Raw genomic sequence first — 16,599 nt, 5'->3', positions numbered from 1 at the left:
ATCCTGGCATTACGGGATCGAGTCCCATATCAGGCTCTTCCGCTGTGAGCCTGCTTCTTCCTCTCCCACTCCCCCTGCTTGTGTTCCCTCTCTCGCTGGCTGTCTCTCTCTGTCGAATAAATAAATAAAATCTTAAAAAAAAAAAAGAAAAAATAAAAAAAAGAAAATCTCAAACAAAAACACATTAAAGTTTTATAATATTGCTGTATTTTAGAGTATCTCAGAATCAAGTCGGACAGCATTTTACGTTTGTACTGACAGACATTGAAAGCAAACAGAGATTTGGATTCTGCAGACTCACATCAGGAGGCAGAATTTGCTTGTGCATCCTTAGGTAAGTATTTGTAGTAAAAAAAATTGGATGCATTAATACATTAATTATGCCTTTCTTCTGTACTTTGTTATGCTTAGGATGTTTAAAAATATGTATATAATATTTTTTCTTACTTGTTTTCTCTAGATACAAGTAAATTGAAAAATAACTTTATTTTCTACAGAGAGCATCAATTAGATTTAAAGATTGAGCAGTAACTGAATTTTTTCTTGAAAGAATTGGCTCTTTTAAGATTAGTTTTTGTGGGTTTATTTTTGAAAAATTAAATATTAAGATATGAATTTAAATAGTTTATATTTCACCTATTAAACAGAATGCAAAAAGATCAATTAAATTAATACATGCTCCTTTCTATCACTGACCCAGAACCTGGATTTTTAAAAGTGAATTACTGCTTTAAGGCAAAGGTTGTAAACTGGTGATTCTGGGCAAAAATGTTTAAAGAGATAGGTTTTTTTGGCCATATGGTGTTTAAAAATTTTTTGAAGATGTCTCTAACTTTATAAATTTTAGTGAAATTTTGTGTAAAATTCAAGTTTTTAATTTCTTTTGGTAAATGGTAATACTTGCTAATTCTCGTCTTGCACTTCCCAGTAGCAACGGTATGCTGGAACTAAGCAGTGGGTGTTTCGTTGTGTCATGAGATGACTACTTTGCCACAAGTCCTACCCAGCCCACTTCAATCGCTTACATCATTTGCCTTGACTCAATAGGTAGTTAAGAATGTGTCTCTTTTTTGTAGACCTAGGATTTGAGATGCTGGTTGTTTACAAGGAAGGATTCTAAAAGTTAGCTTTCCTTTATTATATCTTGATGAATCAGAAATCCAGATGTATTCCATAAATATAGGATTCTGTACTGTGATTGTAATATGGATATTGGTCAAGCTAGATTCTGTAGAAATGCTTGTAGGAAAGGAAAATAAGATTTAATTTAATAATTAAAATGTTATAAAGACCACTTGGTATAAAATTGATATTCATTTGCTGTTAAGCTATGTTCATACCATTCTTTGAGGTTTAGGTTATATATTTACCCAGAACATTTGTTAGAGTTGGAGAATTTTCTTCAATCTTTACTTAAAAGTAAATGCTTAACTGCTTTATAAGTATACGTAATAGAATGTGGATATTCCTCCCTTCTTTCTTTAGGCAACAACTCTTTCATTTAGATAATAATTGTATTTAAAACTTATGTTTTATCTGGAAGAGTATTCTTCAAACGATAGGTTGATTCTTATAATTTGAAGCCAGTTAATTGTGCAGTGAGAGTGGGGGTGACACGTGGAAAATGGGTAAGGATGGTTCCTTTTATCATTGTGTTTAATGCTGAAGGTTCAAAAGCTACAGTTTAAAGGGAAGTAGACTTATCTGCTCTGCCCAAGGCAGGTTTGTCCTAATAGGAAGACCAAAGCTGTAGGTGCTTTGTAATTTTTCTCTGTGAATTTTTACATCTTTTCATTAAAAAGGTCAAGTTTACAGAAAAGTTTCAAGAAAACTACAGTAAACTCTTGTGTATACATCACCTAGATTCATAATTGTTAACATGCTTCTCTCTCTTTCCTTTCTCTCCCTCCAAGTGCACACACACATACATGCAAATTATTTGTCTTTCTTTTTCTCTTATTGTTGTTTTTGCTGACCCAATTGAGAATAAGTTAGAGACATCAGTTTTCTGTAATATTTGAACCTGCATTTTATAACTTTACCCCACTGCCTCCAAAATGATTTCCTAATAGCCATAATTAAAGAAGATGAACCTTTGTCTTTGTTTTGAACTTTTAAAATACTTTGAATACACTGAACCTATTAATAATTAGCAGATAGTGAGGCGCCTGGGTGGCTCAGTCAGTTAAGTGTCCAACTCTTGGTTTCGGCTAAGGTTGTGATCTCACAGGTTGTGAGATGGAGCCCTGCACTGGGTTCTGCACCCAGCGGGGAGTCTGCTTGAGACTTTCTCCCTCTCCCTCCCCCTCTGCCCCTGCCATGCATACTCTCTCTCTCTCAAGTAAGTAAATAAGTAAATAAATAAATAAAATCTTAAAATAATTAACAAATAGTTACTAAATGTTCAGAATATCCCTATAAATGTGCTTATAGAATAAACATTCTTAGAAACTTCTGTTTAAATTTAGGAAAGCCTATATTATTTAAAAATATTTACACAAAGAATGAACTGTAGCTATTTGTTAAATTCCTGAAAGACTGGTATAGTGTTCATATCTCCAAACCAGGGGTCATTAATTTGTAGGAAACAGATTCTAAAACAGTTACAGTAATCAAGTTATTGTTATCAGACTTGTGTATGTGGAAGAACACCAGAATGTCATAGTACTCTTGAATTAGGAACAGTTTTACCTGCAGAAAATTACATACATTTATGTAATAAAAAAGTAAAATCATATATGCCAATAGGGAAAACCTTTCACAATATGCATTATTGGTTATTTTATCTTTTTTTAAAAAAGATTCCTTTTGTATTTGTTTATTTTTGTCATGTGACAGTGCTTTCTGATAGATGAGAAATAGGTAATAAAGCTTCATGAAAAAAACAGAGGAGAGTCTTAAATTGAGAAAATTCTATTCTCCAGCTTATTTTTTACTAGGAAATTTTTAAAAGATTGCCATCTAATGATTTTAATGGCATAACCTAATCTTTGTCCTGAAAGGCAATGTATTGCGTTGAGAATAGCCAATTTAGAAAATAGCCAGTAAAATTAGAGAACTATTTAGTTTTAATAGTGAAAGAGAATTAAAATGTAATGGAATTCAATAACTTATTCAGAAAGCTGTTATAGATAGGAAAATACCTATTTTAAGCTGTAATTGATGTACGTCTGTGAAAATAATTTTAACAAATCTCTTAAGTGCTGTTGTAAGGGAAATAATGGTGTTTTGGGTCCAGGTTTGTCTATGAACTAGACCAGGTCTCCCCCACTTTAGATTTAACTTTATAATTGTTGAAAGAAAGGATAAAACTTTAAATGTACTGAAAGAAAATATTGTTGGTTTTAAAAAATTACTGTAGGGGTGCCTGGATGGCTCAGCAGTTGAGCATCTAACTCTTGGTTTCGGGTCCGGTCACAATCTCAGGGTTGTGAGATTGAGCCCTGCATGAGGCTCCACCCAGGCATGGAGGCTGCTTGGGATTCTCTCTCTCTCTCTCTCCCTCTCTCTCTGTCCTCCCCCCCCCCAAAAAAAATAAAAATAAAGATTACTGTAGTCATAAGTGCCTTTATATGCCTACCATTGAATCTTGAGGCCAAAAAGATTGGCATCTTTGCCTGTATGATGATGAAAGATTTTGTTTGATGACAAATATAATAAGGAAATTAGAAATACCAATAATAACCTGGTAGGAATGTATTTACAACCCACTGTAACAGAGAGTTAATAGCTATAGTACATAATAAGTAGCTACAAGTTAATGACACAGAACCCAATAGAAGAATAAGGAAAATATCTGAGTAATATATTCACAGAGGAAATTTAAATAGCATATATACCTATGAATGATGCTCAGCCTTAGTAAAGGTGAAAGAAATGAACATGTTAAGATTGAAAGAAATGAACTTAAAAAAAAAAAGCCTATGGGGAAACCAACATGTCATGTACTGTGTGGGAGACTATAAAATGACATAACCTTTTAGAAGAAAAATTTAATAATATCAGTCAGTTTTATAAAATCTCATGCTCCTTGACTCAATTATTTATAGTTCTAGAATTTTAAATATCAGGATTATTCCCAGTAGTGATCAGTAAGGTGTAAATAGTCATTTATTTTAGTATGGTTTATAATAGCAAAATAATGGGATGTAAATGTCCTCAGTAGGAATTTTTGGTACATTCCCCAGTCTCCCCTAGCATTTCCTCCTGCCCCTGCCAGAAGAATGGACTCTGTTTTTTTCACTGTTGGATTATATTCCCAGTGCCTATAATAGTGCCTGGCACATAATGAATTCTTAATAGATATTTATTGAATAAATATATTAATGAATGGCAAACAGAATGGAATATTATTTATTGGGGAAAACTATATTCTAATGCAGACTCTAACTCAGAGAAATGTTTATGAAAAATTGTGAAATGATGAGAAGTGTCAAAATGATATTTATGGCATGTTCTTATATTGTAAAGAACAATTTATATATGTTTGTAGATGTATCCATTTTAAAAAGTAGCTAACAGTAAGAAAGATTTATATATTAATGTATGAGTGTATATACTTATAAAAAAGACTAGAAGCATAGGTCTCCAATTTTTTTTACTTTAAACACTTCAGCATTTATCCATTTTTTGCAATGGATGAGTCATTTTAATCAGTTTTTCCCTGTTCTAAAATTCTCAGATGTTAGAACTATAAATAGCATATTAAAACTGTGGAAATTTAACTAGATCATCTTTTGTCAGGTAAAATATGTGGTCTGTTTGCAGGATAGATTATTTTACTAGTGTGTTTTATTACAGGCGCTTCAAAGGCGGTCAGTTGATCATTGTGGTATAGCAGAATTAAGAATGGAAAGGGTCGTTTCATTCTGTACCCTTGAAATTTGGAGTCAGTGTGTGTGAAAGAATGACCTTCGGAAGAGAAAAAATATATCTTGTGAAATGACTTTCCTGCTACCGTCTTGGAGCCTGAGATTAGTGTTTTTCTGTAATTTCAACACAAAATGTTTAACGTATTGGAAATGCTTTTTGAGATAGTAGGAGAAATGCTACTACATCTACAATTTATTTCCTATTATTTGTTTTTCTTCAACACTGCTCACTTTCATTGTATCCTTAAGATGTAGAAGAAAATTTGTTTAGTGTCCGTATAAAACCAAGACATGAAATTTAACTAGTAATTTTCTGAGGTGAGTAGGGAAGGAAAGTAGAATTATCTACTGAACTATTCAGAATTGGTTAGGACAGTCAGGTCTCTTCATTTGAAGGCTACAAGGCTCTGTGTGTGTGTGTGTGTGTGTGTGTGTGTGTGTGTGTGTGTCTGTTGTAGTTACGGACTGTGCTGCTTGTGGGGGTTATATGAGAGAATCACCTGCGCTGGTATTGTGAGTATTAACTGGTGGCTGTCCAAAGCTTTGGAGTAATGTTTGCATCAGTTTTGTGAGGGCACCCTAGTCTTCTTAGATTCAGCCTTAATTCTAAGGCTTCTTGAGGTTAGCCTTTATTAGGGCTAAAATTTTAGAAAAATGACTAAATACTTGCATAAGCAAGACACAGAAATATATGCCTGCAACTATGTTTTTCTGATAACAAAATTAATATGTTTTACTCAGGAAAATCTAGATGATTTAGAGAAGCTTTAAAAAGAAAATAAAGGACTTGTATTTGTAACACATAACATTTACTTAAATTTTGGTATTTTACTCTTGTCATTTCTGTAAGATTTGTGGAGATGCATTTACAAATCTTTCTATTGGATAGGAAACTAAATACTTAATTGTAGTCTTTAGTCACAATTTCTAAATGAATGAATGCGTGTAAAGCAGTTATAAATTGGAAAAATTGCTATGACTTTCATAGTAGCCCCTGTAAGCGCTGAGAGTTTATGCACATGCGCAATCTGGCAGTTGGTCATTTCACTTTTCTCTTTCCTTGGAAGTTGAGATTTAGCTCAAAGATGATTTCCTTTCTGACTATGGTTTTTAAAATTAGTTACTTATATCTATAACTGGAATATATTATGACTTTTGAATATGAAAAATCTTAATACCTTGTTCATGAAGTTGTCTCTTGTGCAAAATTAGTGCGTTTTTATTGAAACACAATATTCTTAGGTATTCTATTGTGAGATAAAACCGGATTGATTATTTAGGGGCCATTCTCATTAAATGATTTAAGTTTCTTAGATAGAAATTAATATTTCTCGTGTTGTCTTTATAATATCCTGCTAAAGACTTTACTTTTTTCTCTTGTGGTTGAATGTATCTTAACAAAAAAAAAAATCTTTTCATTTATATTACCTTCTAATGTTTGTATTTTAATGATCTAAGTTTAAAATGAAAAATATAAATGTCTCTTGAGTTTTGTTGATATTGAACCAAGCTTAAAATATTTCAGGTCCTTAAAGATAGTCATAATGAAAATGAGATACATTTAGGGATGGTTAAAATTTTTAATACAAGGTAAAATCAGGTGCAAAGGTTGATGTTTAATTTTGAATTTTCAGCCATGGTTGTATGCTTTAGCTCTTTCCATGACATGTCTATCCTAGCTTAACAAGATTTCAAAAATATTCCGAGATATTATTAATTTAAGTCTTGCCATTGTTTATATTTAGAATTGCTTTCACAGGCCAACAAAAATGCAAGAAATAACTTTTTTCCCTAATTTGATTAACATAATTTTAGAACTAAAAAATTGTTGCCAAGGGTTCAAAATGAAATACCCTAATAAGGAAGACAGATTGATGTTTAGGCCTTTGTAGTCCCCTCCTGCTCCTCCCCCCCTTTAACTCATACCAAACTTGAAGCTTTCACACTCTTCCTTTGGGCAAATCCCTTAGAAGCAGAATGTTTCAATTTTACACATTTTGTGTCAATTTTCCAGACAGAAAAACAGCCCCTAGACATTAGACGTTTTTCTACGGAAAGGCAGTTTCCTTAGTTTTATTTGATTACTATAAGTTAAGGTTCCTGCTGATCACTTAGACTGTTAGTGGTTACCTGACTATTTGACAAAAAACATTTCCTTTCCTTTATTTAACCTTTGACTTTTGAATGTAAAAGTTTTATCAGCTCTATAGTGGAAGCACACGTGTGGGGGAAGTCTTCTTACTGCCACAAAATGGATTCATGACTTTATATGTACTCTGTGTTTTGCCTTATGTCTTTACAAAAAAATTAAGGAAATAGTCTTATAATTAGACTTTAAAGAATCTCTTGCCTTTTTAAAAAACAGTTGGTCTTAATGTTTTACATCATATATATTTGCAAGGCTGTAAGAGTCACAGTTCTTCTTTGTTAAAGAAATAACATTTTCAGTTTTATAAGATTCAAGTAAAATAAATTAAGTCATTATAGTATGTTGAGTATCTTTTTTTTTTTTTTGCCTTTCTAGGATTTTTGTGGTTGGTTGTAAGAAAACAAATTTTGACTGTCTTTGGGTCTATAAAATTTAGTGAAAAAATATTTTAACTTATTGATAATTAATCAGTTTAAGGGCTTATGTATTAGTTAGAAATAGCTTTGAACATATATTGTTAGAAAATTATCTAAAAACCCACAGAAATAAAAACATGAGAATAACATTTCTTACCCAGCGTGGTAAGCTTATGTAATTTATAATGTTTTATAAATCTACTGTAACGTTTAAAATATATATGTTAATTTTGCTACACATTTTGTCTTTAAAGTTTACAATGGAATCTTGTTAAAATATTTGAATTATTGACAACTTTGTGTACTCCAAACCATTTTCTTTGTCATATAAAAGAATGAGCTGGACTTCCTGTTGAGTAGTTGCTCCATATCAAGGGTTGTGAATTCAGTTACTTACAGGGACCAGGAAGGGATTCAAATGAAATATACAGATTAAGTTTCTGACAATTAGAAGTTGGGATTAGTGTGGTGATCCAAATAGGACATGCCATATCCAAAGACAGAAGCCATTACTCAACTCTAGGTACTTGTTATAGAGTGAAAAATGTGTGACCAGTATTGCCAGTTCTTTTGATTTTTAAGAGCAGCAAGAAATCCAGATTTTTAAGTGAATTATCTCAGATTTAGAAGTTGGCAGTTTATTCAGTTTAACAAGGGGGTGTTGACCAAACAAAATATGCCCATGGGCTAGAGACAGTCTGCAAGTAGCCAGTTTGCACCCTCCACTGTAGATGCTGTTTTTTAGCAACAGAAAATGTCTCAGCTTCCCTGACATTTCTAGGAGCATGACTAGGTTACAGAATAGCTCCACATTGATATTTGATGTTTTTATTAAAAAATGTGAATGATATGTAGTCTTAAGAAGGAGCTGTTATCACCAAGAATCAGTACATGTTCACCAAGTGCATGTTGTGTGTAACTAAACTCAGTTCTTTATGGTGACACTGGTGTATCAGGCAGTGCTGTGGAAATTTGAGTATGTTCCACTTTCTCTCATGAACAAATTATATATAGAGAAAAATATTGGCTAGACAATAGATAATGAAGTTATGAGTCCTCTTAGTGGTTAAAGTACCATACTTAGATTGTTGGTAAATAGACATGTTATTTTGGGAGGGATCTTGTACCATATTGTGGGCCATAACCTTTTAAAAATTTTTATCCACAGTGATGAACATAGAGGTAGTACTAAAATCTACAATTGCAAGGAATTACTAATACATTAGGTGAAAGAATTAAACAGATCTTTATCTGCTGAAAAATTTGCCGATATGAACAAGATATAATTTAAAAGGCATAAATATAATGCTCTGAACATTAGTTAGATAAACAAATTTTGGAAGATAGAATTTGCTTCAGTGGGTGGAAATTATAAGTAGACTGATTTAAGATTAAACCAGAATACATTTTGTCATACTTTATATAGCAGCCTGAAAATGTCGGTCATTGGACATGTTTATTCAAAGACTATTCTGAATATTATAGAACTGCATGCCTGCATTGGGTGATAGGCTATCAACAGTGGACCCCTGAGCAAATATTGCTCAATCAGATTGATCAGAGTTCTAATCCCAGGCTTGCCATTTGGTAGCTTTGTGACCCTGGATATATTGTTTTACTTTAGTTTAGTTAATTATATATTATGGCATTATTTTAATAATTAAATGAGATAACACATACAAAGTACCTAGTATGTTTTAATACATACAGTTAGTGCTCAAGAAGCTTTATTCCCTGTTCTTCCAATTATTTTAACATACAGAATCTCATTCTTAGTTTCTGCTCTGTACTCCCTAGATGGACATAGAACTGACCAGTGAGTCATATTGCCCAAATAGAAATAACAGAGCATCACGGAGCCTTAGAGATGACTGCAAGAAATATGCCAAGTGTAAACTTTGTTGCCATAGTTTTTAAAAAAATAATGTTAGTCTGATTTATAGATGAAATCATATTAGAGGTAGTTATAAAACATGACAGTGTCTAGCAGTGCTATAAACATAATAGAGTTGAGTGTTGAATTTGATGATTAAGAGAATGAATGTGAGAACAAAATCTAGCATATCTTGTATCAAGAGCAGCATAGCCTGGTACCAGGATGAAATTCAGCCAGAGGTGGTATTCTTGGAGATTATAAAAAATAGTGGTAATCATACAGATCACAAAATACCTCACACAAATAAGAACTATTAAATTTTGAGAAGTAACCTAAATATTAATTATTTCAATTTGTTTTATTTTCAAAAACAGTTATCTATATAAGTTAGCTTTTATGAAAAATTGTTCCAACTAATCTTCACAATTTGGAAGAAAATTGAAAGGGGAAGATAACTAATGAAAACTAATAACGTAAGGATGAGAAAACCAGAACGCTGGAATATATGTGCTGTTGGTGGGAATGTAAACTGGTGCAGCACTGTGGAAAACAGTATGAAGATTCCTCAAAAAGTTAAAAATAGAACTACTCTATGATCCAGCAGTCGTACTACTGGGTATTTATCCAAAGAATACAAGAACACTAATTCAAAGGGATACAAACACCTCTGTGTTTATAGCAGCATTATTTACAATAGCTAGGATAGGGAAGCAGCCCATGTCCATCGATAGACAAATGGATAAAGACATGGTATGTGTGTGTGTAATGGAATATTATTCAGCTATAAAAAATATGAGCTGTTGCCATTTGCAACAACATTGATGGAGCTAGAGAGTATATAATGCTAAGTGAAATAAGCCAAAGACAAATATCATATGATTTCACTCATATGTGAAATTTAAGAAACAAAACAAACAGTAAAGGGAAAAAATAAGGAGGGGTGGGGAGAGAGAAAGACAAAGCAAGAAACAGACTCTTAATTACAGAGAACAATCTGATGTTACCAGAGGGGAGAGTGGTTGGGGGTTGGATTAAATTGGTGATGGGGATTAAAGAGTGTACTTGTTGTGATGAGCACTGGGTGATGTATGGAACACTTGACTTACTGTACTGTACACCTGAAGCTAATATAACACTGTATGTTAACTAACTGGAATTAAAATAAAAGCCTTAAAAAAGAAAAACATGCAAGGCAAGAAGAGTGTTAAGGTATTTTATGTAGAAAAAGATCATCTCACTTTGTAATAACTTACGAGATAATTATGAGATGTTTATTATAATTTTTATTTTTATAGTGGTCCAAGGAAGAAGAATTAAGTTTAAAAAGGCTCCACATTATTTTAGTAAGGTGGAAATGACAATATAAGGATTAACAGGTAGACATGCAACCATCTAAAATCAATAAATTTTGCTTTATTTAGAAATTCTTGAGAGCAAGACAGAAACAGACCAGCATGCTCCTTGAATAGATTAAGTCTCATCTTACATGGACATACAGATCTGAACTACATGACATACTGAAATTTTCCTGAAATGACACTTTCTTCAGTCCATTAAAATTTGAAATACAAATATCAAATGCTTGCAAATGAAAGAAATGGCACTCTGTCCAAGGAATTGTAGTGTGTCTTAGTAGGACATTCTCCATGAAAATTATTTCATGGAGTTATAATGAGTGTAGAAAATAAGATGTGGTAATTTGCATGGTATTGAGTTGAAAATTTAAAAATAGTAATCTTTTTCTTTTTTTGTGAGAGGTATAGTAGAATGGCTGTCTAAGCACTAGAGTTAAAGAGTTGAATCATTTAGTATGAAAGTTGAGAATACCAATGCTAACTTCTGATTTTCAGGTTTCCCAAAGTCTGTAGACTGGTTATTCTTTAGACCTTTGTACGATTTAGTCTTAGATTTAACTGTTCTTCCATGGGATTAGATTTGTCTCCTATATCTTAGTGTTCCTCCTTTTTGTTTCACTCTCACATTTTGTCAAAGCCATCCTTTAGTAGCTTCCCCAAAACAGGACAGAAGTGGTGAATTTTTGAGTCCTAGCATGACTGAAAATGTTATTAATCTAGCCCCACACTTGATTGGTAGTTTCTCTGGGCAAGGAATTATAGGTTGCAATAGGATTTAACCTCTGCATTTTGAAGGCATAATCTTCTCACTTTCTGGGGTTGCTGTTGAGAGATTCAGTGGCATTTTGAACGTAATTCCTTTATATGTTACCTGTTTTGTGTCTGGAAGTTCTTAGGTGCTTTTCTGTCCCCTATTCTGGAATTTCACTGTGATATTCATTTATTTTACAGTTCACCCAGTGGCACTCTCAATGTGGACGCTCATATCTAAAGTTCTGGGAATTTTTCCAGTAACTTTCAGAAAGAAATTTTCATTCCTGTTTTCCCTCTTTTCTTTCTTTTTGGAACTACTACTGTTAGTCAGCTACATGATTGTTGAGATTGATGCTGTGATATTTTAATATTTATTCTCCTATTATCCATTGGTTTATCTCTTTATTCTAGTTGCTAGGAGATATTCTTGATTTAGTTTCTAATCTCTTTATCAATTTTAATTTTTTTTTCAACTTTTAAATTTTGAATGTCTAAAAGTTCTTGTCTAAAATTTTTTTCACCTCTTTTTGTTCAGATTTCATTTTGTGTAGTAGCATCCTGTTCTTTATTCAGCTCCTAAGAATATTAATGATAACTTTGTAGAGTTCTCATCTGTTGCTTGTATTGTCTGTGTTTACTTGGAGTTCCTTTTATGTTTGCATTCATGTATATATTTCCTCAAGTATCTGGTGGTTGGACTCTTCATTTATATTTAAGATAGAGACACTAAACTGAATTAGAAACTTTTTATGTGCAGTGGTGGATTTCATTCTAAGAAAATAGGACCTCTGAGAGTTTTTGTTTTGTTTTGTTTTGTTTTGTTTTTTCTTTGAGAGATTCCAAGATCAGTGTTTCAGGATCCTTGGGGGTTAGGGAGGGTGCAAATATACTGGCTACTGGTCGTTTTCCCTATTGGCACCTAGGTTTTGGTGTTCTGTCTTTTGCTAAGTCAGTTATCATTCTTTGTTTCCTTTTCATCTTTACAAAACCATTCACCTATGTTGCTCTCTATTGCTTTTTTCTCCATTTCTCTTGTCCATGTTAATTTATACCCTTTTTATTCATTTACTGTCATTTTAGTGCCATTTCCAAAGGGCACAGAGATAAATGCATGTCTTTAATATGCTAGATTTAACGAGAATTTGGTAGATTTTTAAAAATATCATAGGCATCTTTTATATCATTACTTAGTATTTATAATTATTAATTTAAATAACTCTATAACAGTTTTGCTGAATAAAGATACTGTACTTTACTGAACTGTTCTTCTGTTGTGACTTTAGGTTACTCTTGAATCAAAAAGCATCTTTCATAGCCATTAATAAATTAGGCATTGTGTGAAAAAATGCAGATAGAATGTTGTTTTTCTAAGCTCCATTCATTGATTTTTAAATTTTAAATCTGTTGTATACATGTACTCTTGTCAGAATACAGTTATGTAGTAAAAGCATCACACTTTTTCTCTTAGAAAATAAACTGTTGCAGTAATTCTTTAAAAAAAATGAGTATTTGTTGATACTTAACTACACTGGTGTTTTTGTGGTTTACTATATTTCTATGTGAAAAGCATACATTTTAATAAACAATTGAACCTTTGGATAGATTTTAAATATACTAATAACTTAATTTGTTACTAAGGAGTACAGATTTTTTGTGTATAATTGGATTTTAGATGTAGTATTTTGCTTTCATAAAAATTATTTATATCTAGTAAAATGAATCAAAATGAATTTTCAGTTATATATATTTTTGATATCTTAAAGTTTTTTTAAAATTTTTAAAATAGGCTGTTAATTATATTGATGTTTACTTTGAAATTTACCATCCTACTTGAACATCAGTTTCAAAATAATTGATTAATTAGGCACATAATTCTATTGTATTATATACTCACTTTAGTAATCATTAATAAAAAATGATTGTGTCTTTATTTTGAAAGCTTTTTAAAATTAGTTTTTATTTTGTATTATATTTTATTACAGTGGTTAACTTTTATTCTATGAGTGCTTTTGGTACACTCATACCATGCATACCATGATATAGGATTAAATAATTTCACTGCAGACATAAAATAGAAGTGTGTAATGAATAACTTTTATAATAGAACTTTGGATCATTATTATGTTGTGAAAACTAGTAATAGATACTATGTAAAATTTCACTCTAACAGTAAGGAGAATATGGGTATAGTTGTTTTCTGCCATCCCGAATTAAGCTGTTTGGAATAATACAAATTTAATGTTTGTCATCTATTTTGTTGATTCTAAATAATATATACATATACATTTTTAAAGGTTTTTGTTTTGTTTTGTTTTTTGTTTTGTTTTTTGTTTTTTACAGTTACCTGCCATGGTTTGAAGTATATTACAAGCTTCTAAATACTCTGGCAGATTACTTGGCTAAGGAACTGGTAAGCTGTGTTTTTTCCCCAATTTTTTCTAATGTTGTAAACTGCACATAACATAAAGTTTACCATCTTAACTGTCTTGAAGTGTACAATTCTATGTCATTAAGCACATTCACATTGTTCTGTGCAACCATCAGCATCATCATCTCTAGAACTTTTCTGTCTTCCCAAATTGAAACTCTGTGCCCCACTGAACAGCTTTCTTTCTCCTCCTCTGAGTCCCTGGCAGTAATCATTCTATTTTCTGCCTGCGTGAATTTGACTGTGTACCGCATGTAAGTAGAATCATATAATACATGTTCTGTGACTGGCTTACTTCCCTTAGCATGTTTTCAGGGTTCATCCATGTTGTAGCATGTGTCAGAATTTCTTTCTTTTTTAAGGTTGAATAAAATTTCATTATATGTACACACCACATTTTGTTGTGGTGTTCATCTATAGATGAACAGTTGGGCTGCTTCTACCTTTTAGCTGCTATGGACAGTGCTGTTAGGAATATGGGTGTACAAATATCTGTTTGAGTTGCTGTATTCAATTCTTTTGAGTATATACCCAGAAGTGGAATTGCTGAATAATATGGTAATTCTATGTTGAAGGACTGCCATAATATTTTTCACTTGGTGTCACCATTTTACATTTCCAGCAGCAGTGCACAGAGTTCCAATTTCCCTACCTCCTCCCCAACACCTGCTATTTTCTGTTTCGTTTTTGTTTTGTTGAAGTATTATTTACCTACAGTATATTAATTTCAGGTGTACAGCATAATGATTTGACATTTGTGTACATTGTGAAATATTATCATAGTAACTCTAGTTAACATCTGTCATTACCAACTATACAAAGTTACAGATTTTGTGTGTGTGTGTGTGTGTGTGATGGGAACTTTTAAGATTTACTTTCTTAGTATCTTTCAAATTCACAATACAATATTATTGACTACAGTCATCGTGCTGTACATTATATGCCCTTGACTTATTTATGTTGTAAGTGGAAGCTTGGACCTCTTGATCCCTTCACTCTTTTCACCCATCCCCCAACCTTTACCCCTCCAACAACCATCAATCTAATCTGTTCTCTATATCTGAGTTTTATTTTGTTTTGTTTCGTCTGTTTGCTTTGTTTTTTAGATTCCACATGTAAGTCAAATCATATGTTGTGTGTCTTGCTCTGACTTATTTCACTTCGCATAAGTGCCCTCAGTGTCCATTTATGTTGTCACAAATGGAGAGATTTTGTAATGGCTGAGTAGTATTCCGTGTGTGTGTGTGTGTGTGTTTGTGTGTGTGTGCACATGTGTGTGCGTGACACCATCTCTTTATCCATTCATCCATTAATGGACACTTAGGTTGTTTCCATATCTTGGCTATTGTGAATCATGCCACAGTGGACATAGGGGTGCATATATCTTTTCAAATTAGTGTTCTTTTGTTCTTCAGATAAATACCCAGAGATGGATCACATGGCAGTTATAGTTTTGATTTTTTGAGGAAACTCCAAACTGTTTTCCATAGTGGCTGCACCAGTTTATATTTCTAGCAATAGTGCACAAGGGTACACATCCTTTTCTCCACATCCTTGTCTAGACTTGTTGTATCTTGTCCTTTTTGCAATAACCATTATGACAGTTATGAGGTTGGTAACTCATTGTGCTTTTGATTTGCATTTCCCTAATGATTAGTGATGTTGAGCATCTTTTCATGTGCCTTTTGGCAATCTGTATGTGTTCTTTGGAAAAATCTCTATTCAGATCTTCAGCCCATTTTTAAATCATTGTTTATTATTATTATTTTTTTTTGTTATTGAGTTGTATGAGTTCTTTATGTATTTTGGATCTTAAACTCTTGTTGGATACATGATTTGCAAATATCTTCTATTCAGTATATTACCTTTTAATTTTGTTGATGGTTTCTTTCACTGTACTTTTTAGTTTGATGTAGTCTCATTTTCTTTTCTTTCTTTCTTTCTTTCTTTCTTTCTTTCTTTCTTTCTTTCTTTCTTTCTTTCTTTCTTTCTTTCTTTCTTTCATTTTTCTTTGCTTTTGTTGCCATTGACTCTGAAGTCAGATCCAAAAATTATCTCCAAGACCAATGTCAAGGAGCTTACTGCATTTTTTTTTTTTAAGGAGTTTTATAGTTTCTGCTTTAACTGATTTTGAGTTAATTTTTGTGTGTGGTATAAGATAGTGATCTAGTTTCATTCTTTTGCATATGACTGTCTAGTTTTCCCAACACCATTTATTAAAGAGAATGTCCTTTATCCATATTCTTGCCTCCTTTGTCATAAATTAATTGACCATGTATGTGTGGGCTCTCTGTTCCATCCCATTGATTTTTGTGTCTATTTTTGTGCCAGTAGCATGCTGTTTTGATTACTATATCTTGGTAATATAGTTTGAAATCAGGAATGTGATACCTTTAGCTTTGTTGTACTTTCTCAAGATTCCTTTGACTGTATGGGATCTTTTGTGTTCCATACAAATTTTAGAATTATTTGTTCTAATTCTGTGAAAAATGACATTAGAACATTGATAGGGATTATATTGAATCTGTAGATAAAATGGGTAAAATGGATATTTCATTGTGGTCTTTTAATCCACAAGACCAGATTATCTTTCCATTTATAGTGTCTTCAGTTTCTTTCATCAGTGTCTTATAGTTTTTAATGTATAGGTCTTTACCTCCTTGGTTAAATTTTTTCCTAGGTATTTTATTCTTTTGATGCAATTATAAATGGGATTGGTTTCTTGATTTCTCTTTCTGATAGTTCACTGTT

General features: G+C 32.2%; 1 protein-coding gene across 3 annotated transcripts in view; it reads left to right on the top strand.

Annotated features, from left to right (window-relative positions):
• DENND1B (DENN domain containing 1B) overlaps window positions 1-16,599 on the top strand; it is a 250,313-nt gene that overhangs the window by 95,557 nt on the left and 138,157 nt on the right. For all 3 annotated transcript variants that reach the window (XM_057314807.1, XM_026480715.4, XM_026480714.4), the window contains 2 exons: window positions 215-334; window positions 13,761-13,830. In XM_057314807.1, the coding sequence (XP_057170790.1) occupies window positions 215-334; window positions 13,761-13,830 (190 nt within the window). The remainder of the gene's footprint in view (window positions 1-214; window positions 335-13,760; window positions 13,831-16,599) is intronic.

This window comes from Ursus arctos, unplaced genomic scaffold (assembly GCF_023065955.2).
Source record: "Ursus arctos isolate Adak ecotype North America unplaced genomic scaffold, UrsArc2.0 scaffold_2, whole genome shotgun sequence".
Lineage (NCBI taxonomy): Eukaryota > Metazoa > Chordata > Mammalia > Carnivora > Ursidae > Ursus > Ursus arctos.
The sequence above is the reverse complement of the archived record's forward strand: the minus strand, read 5'-3'. Positions and strand labels throughout refer to the sequence as shown.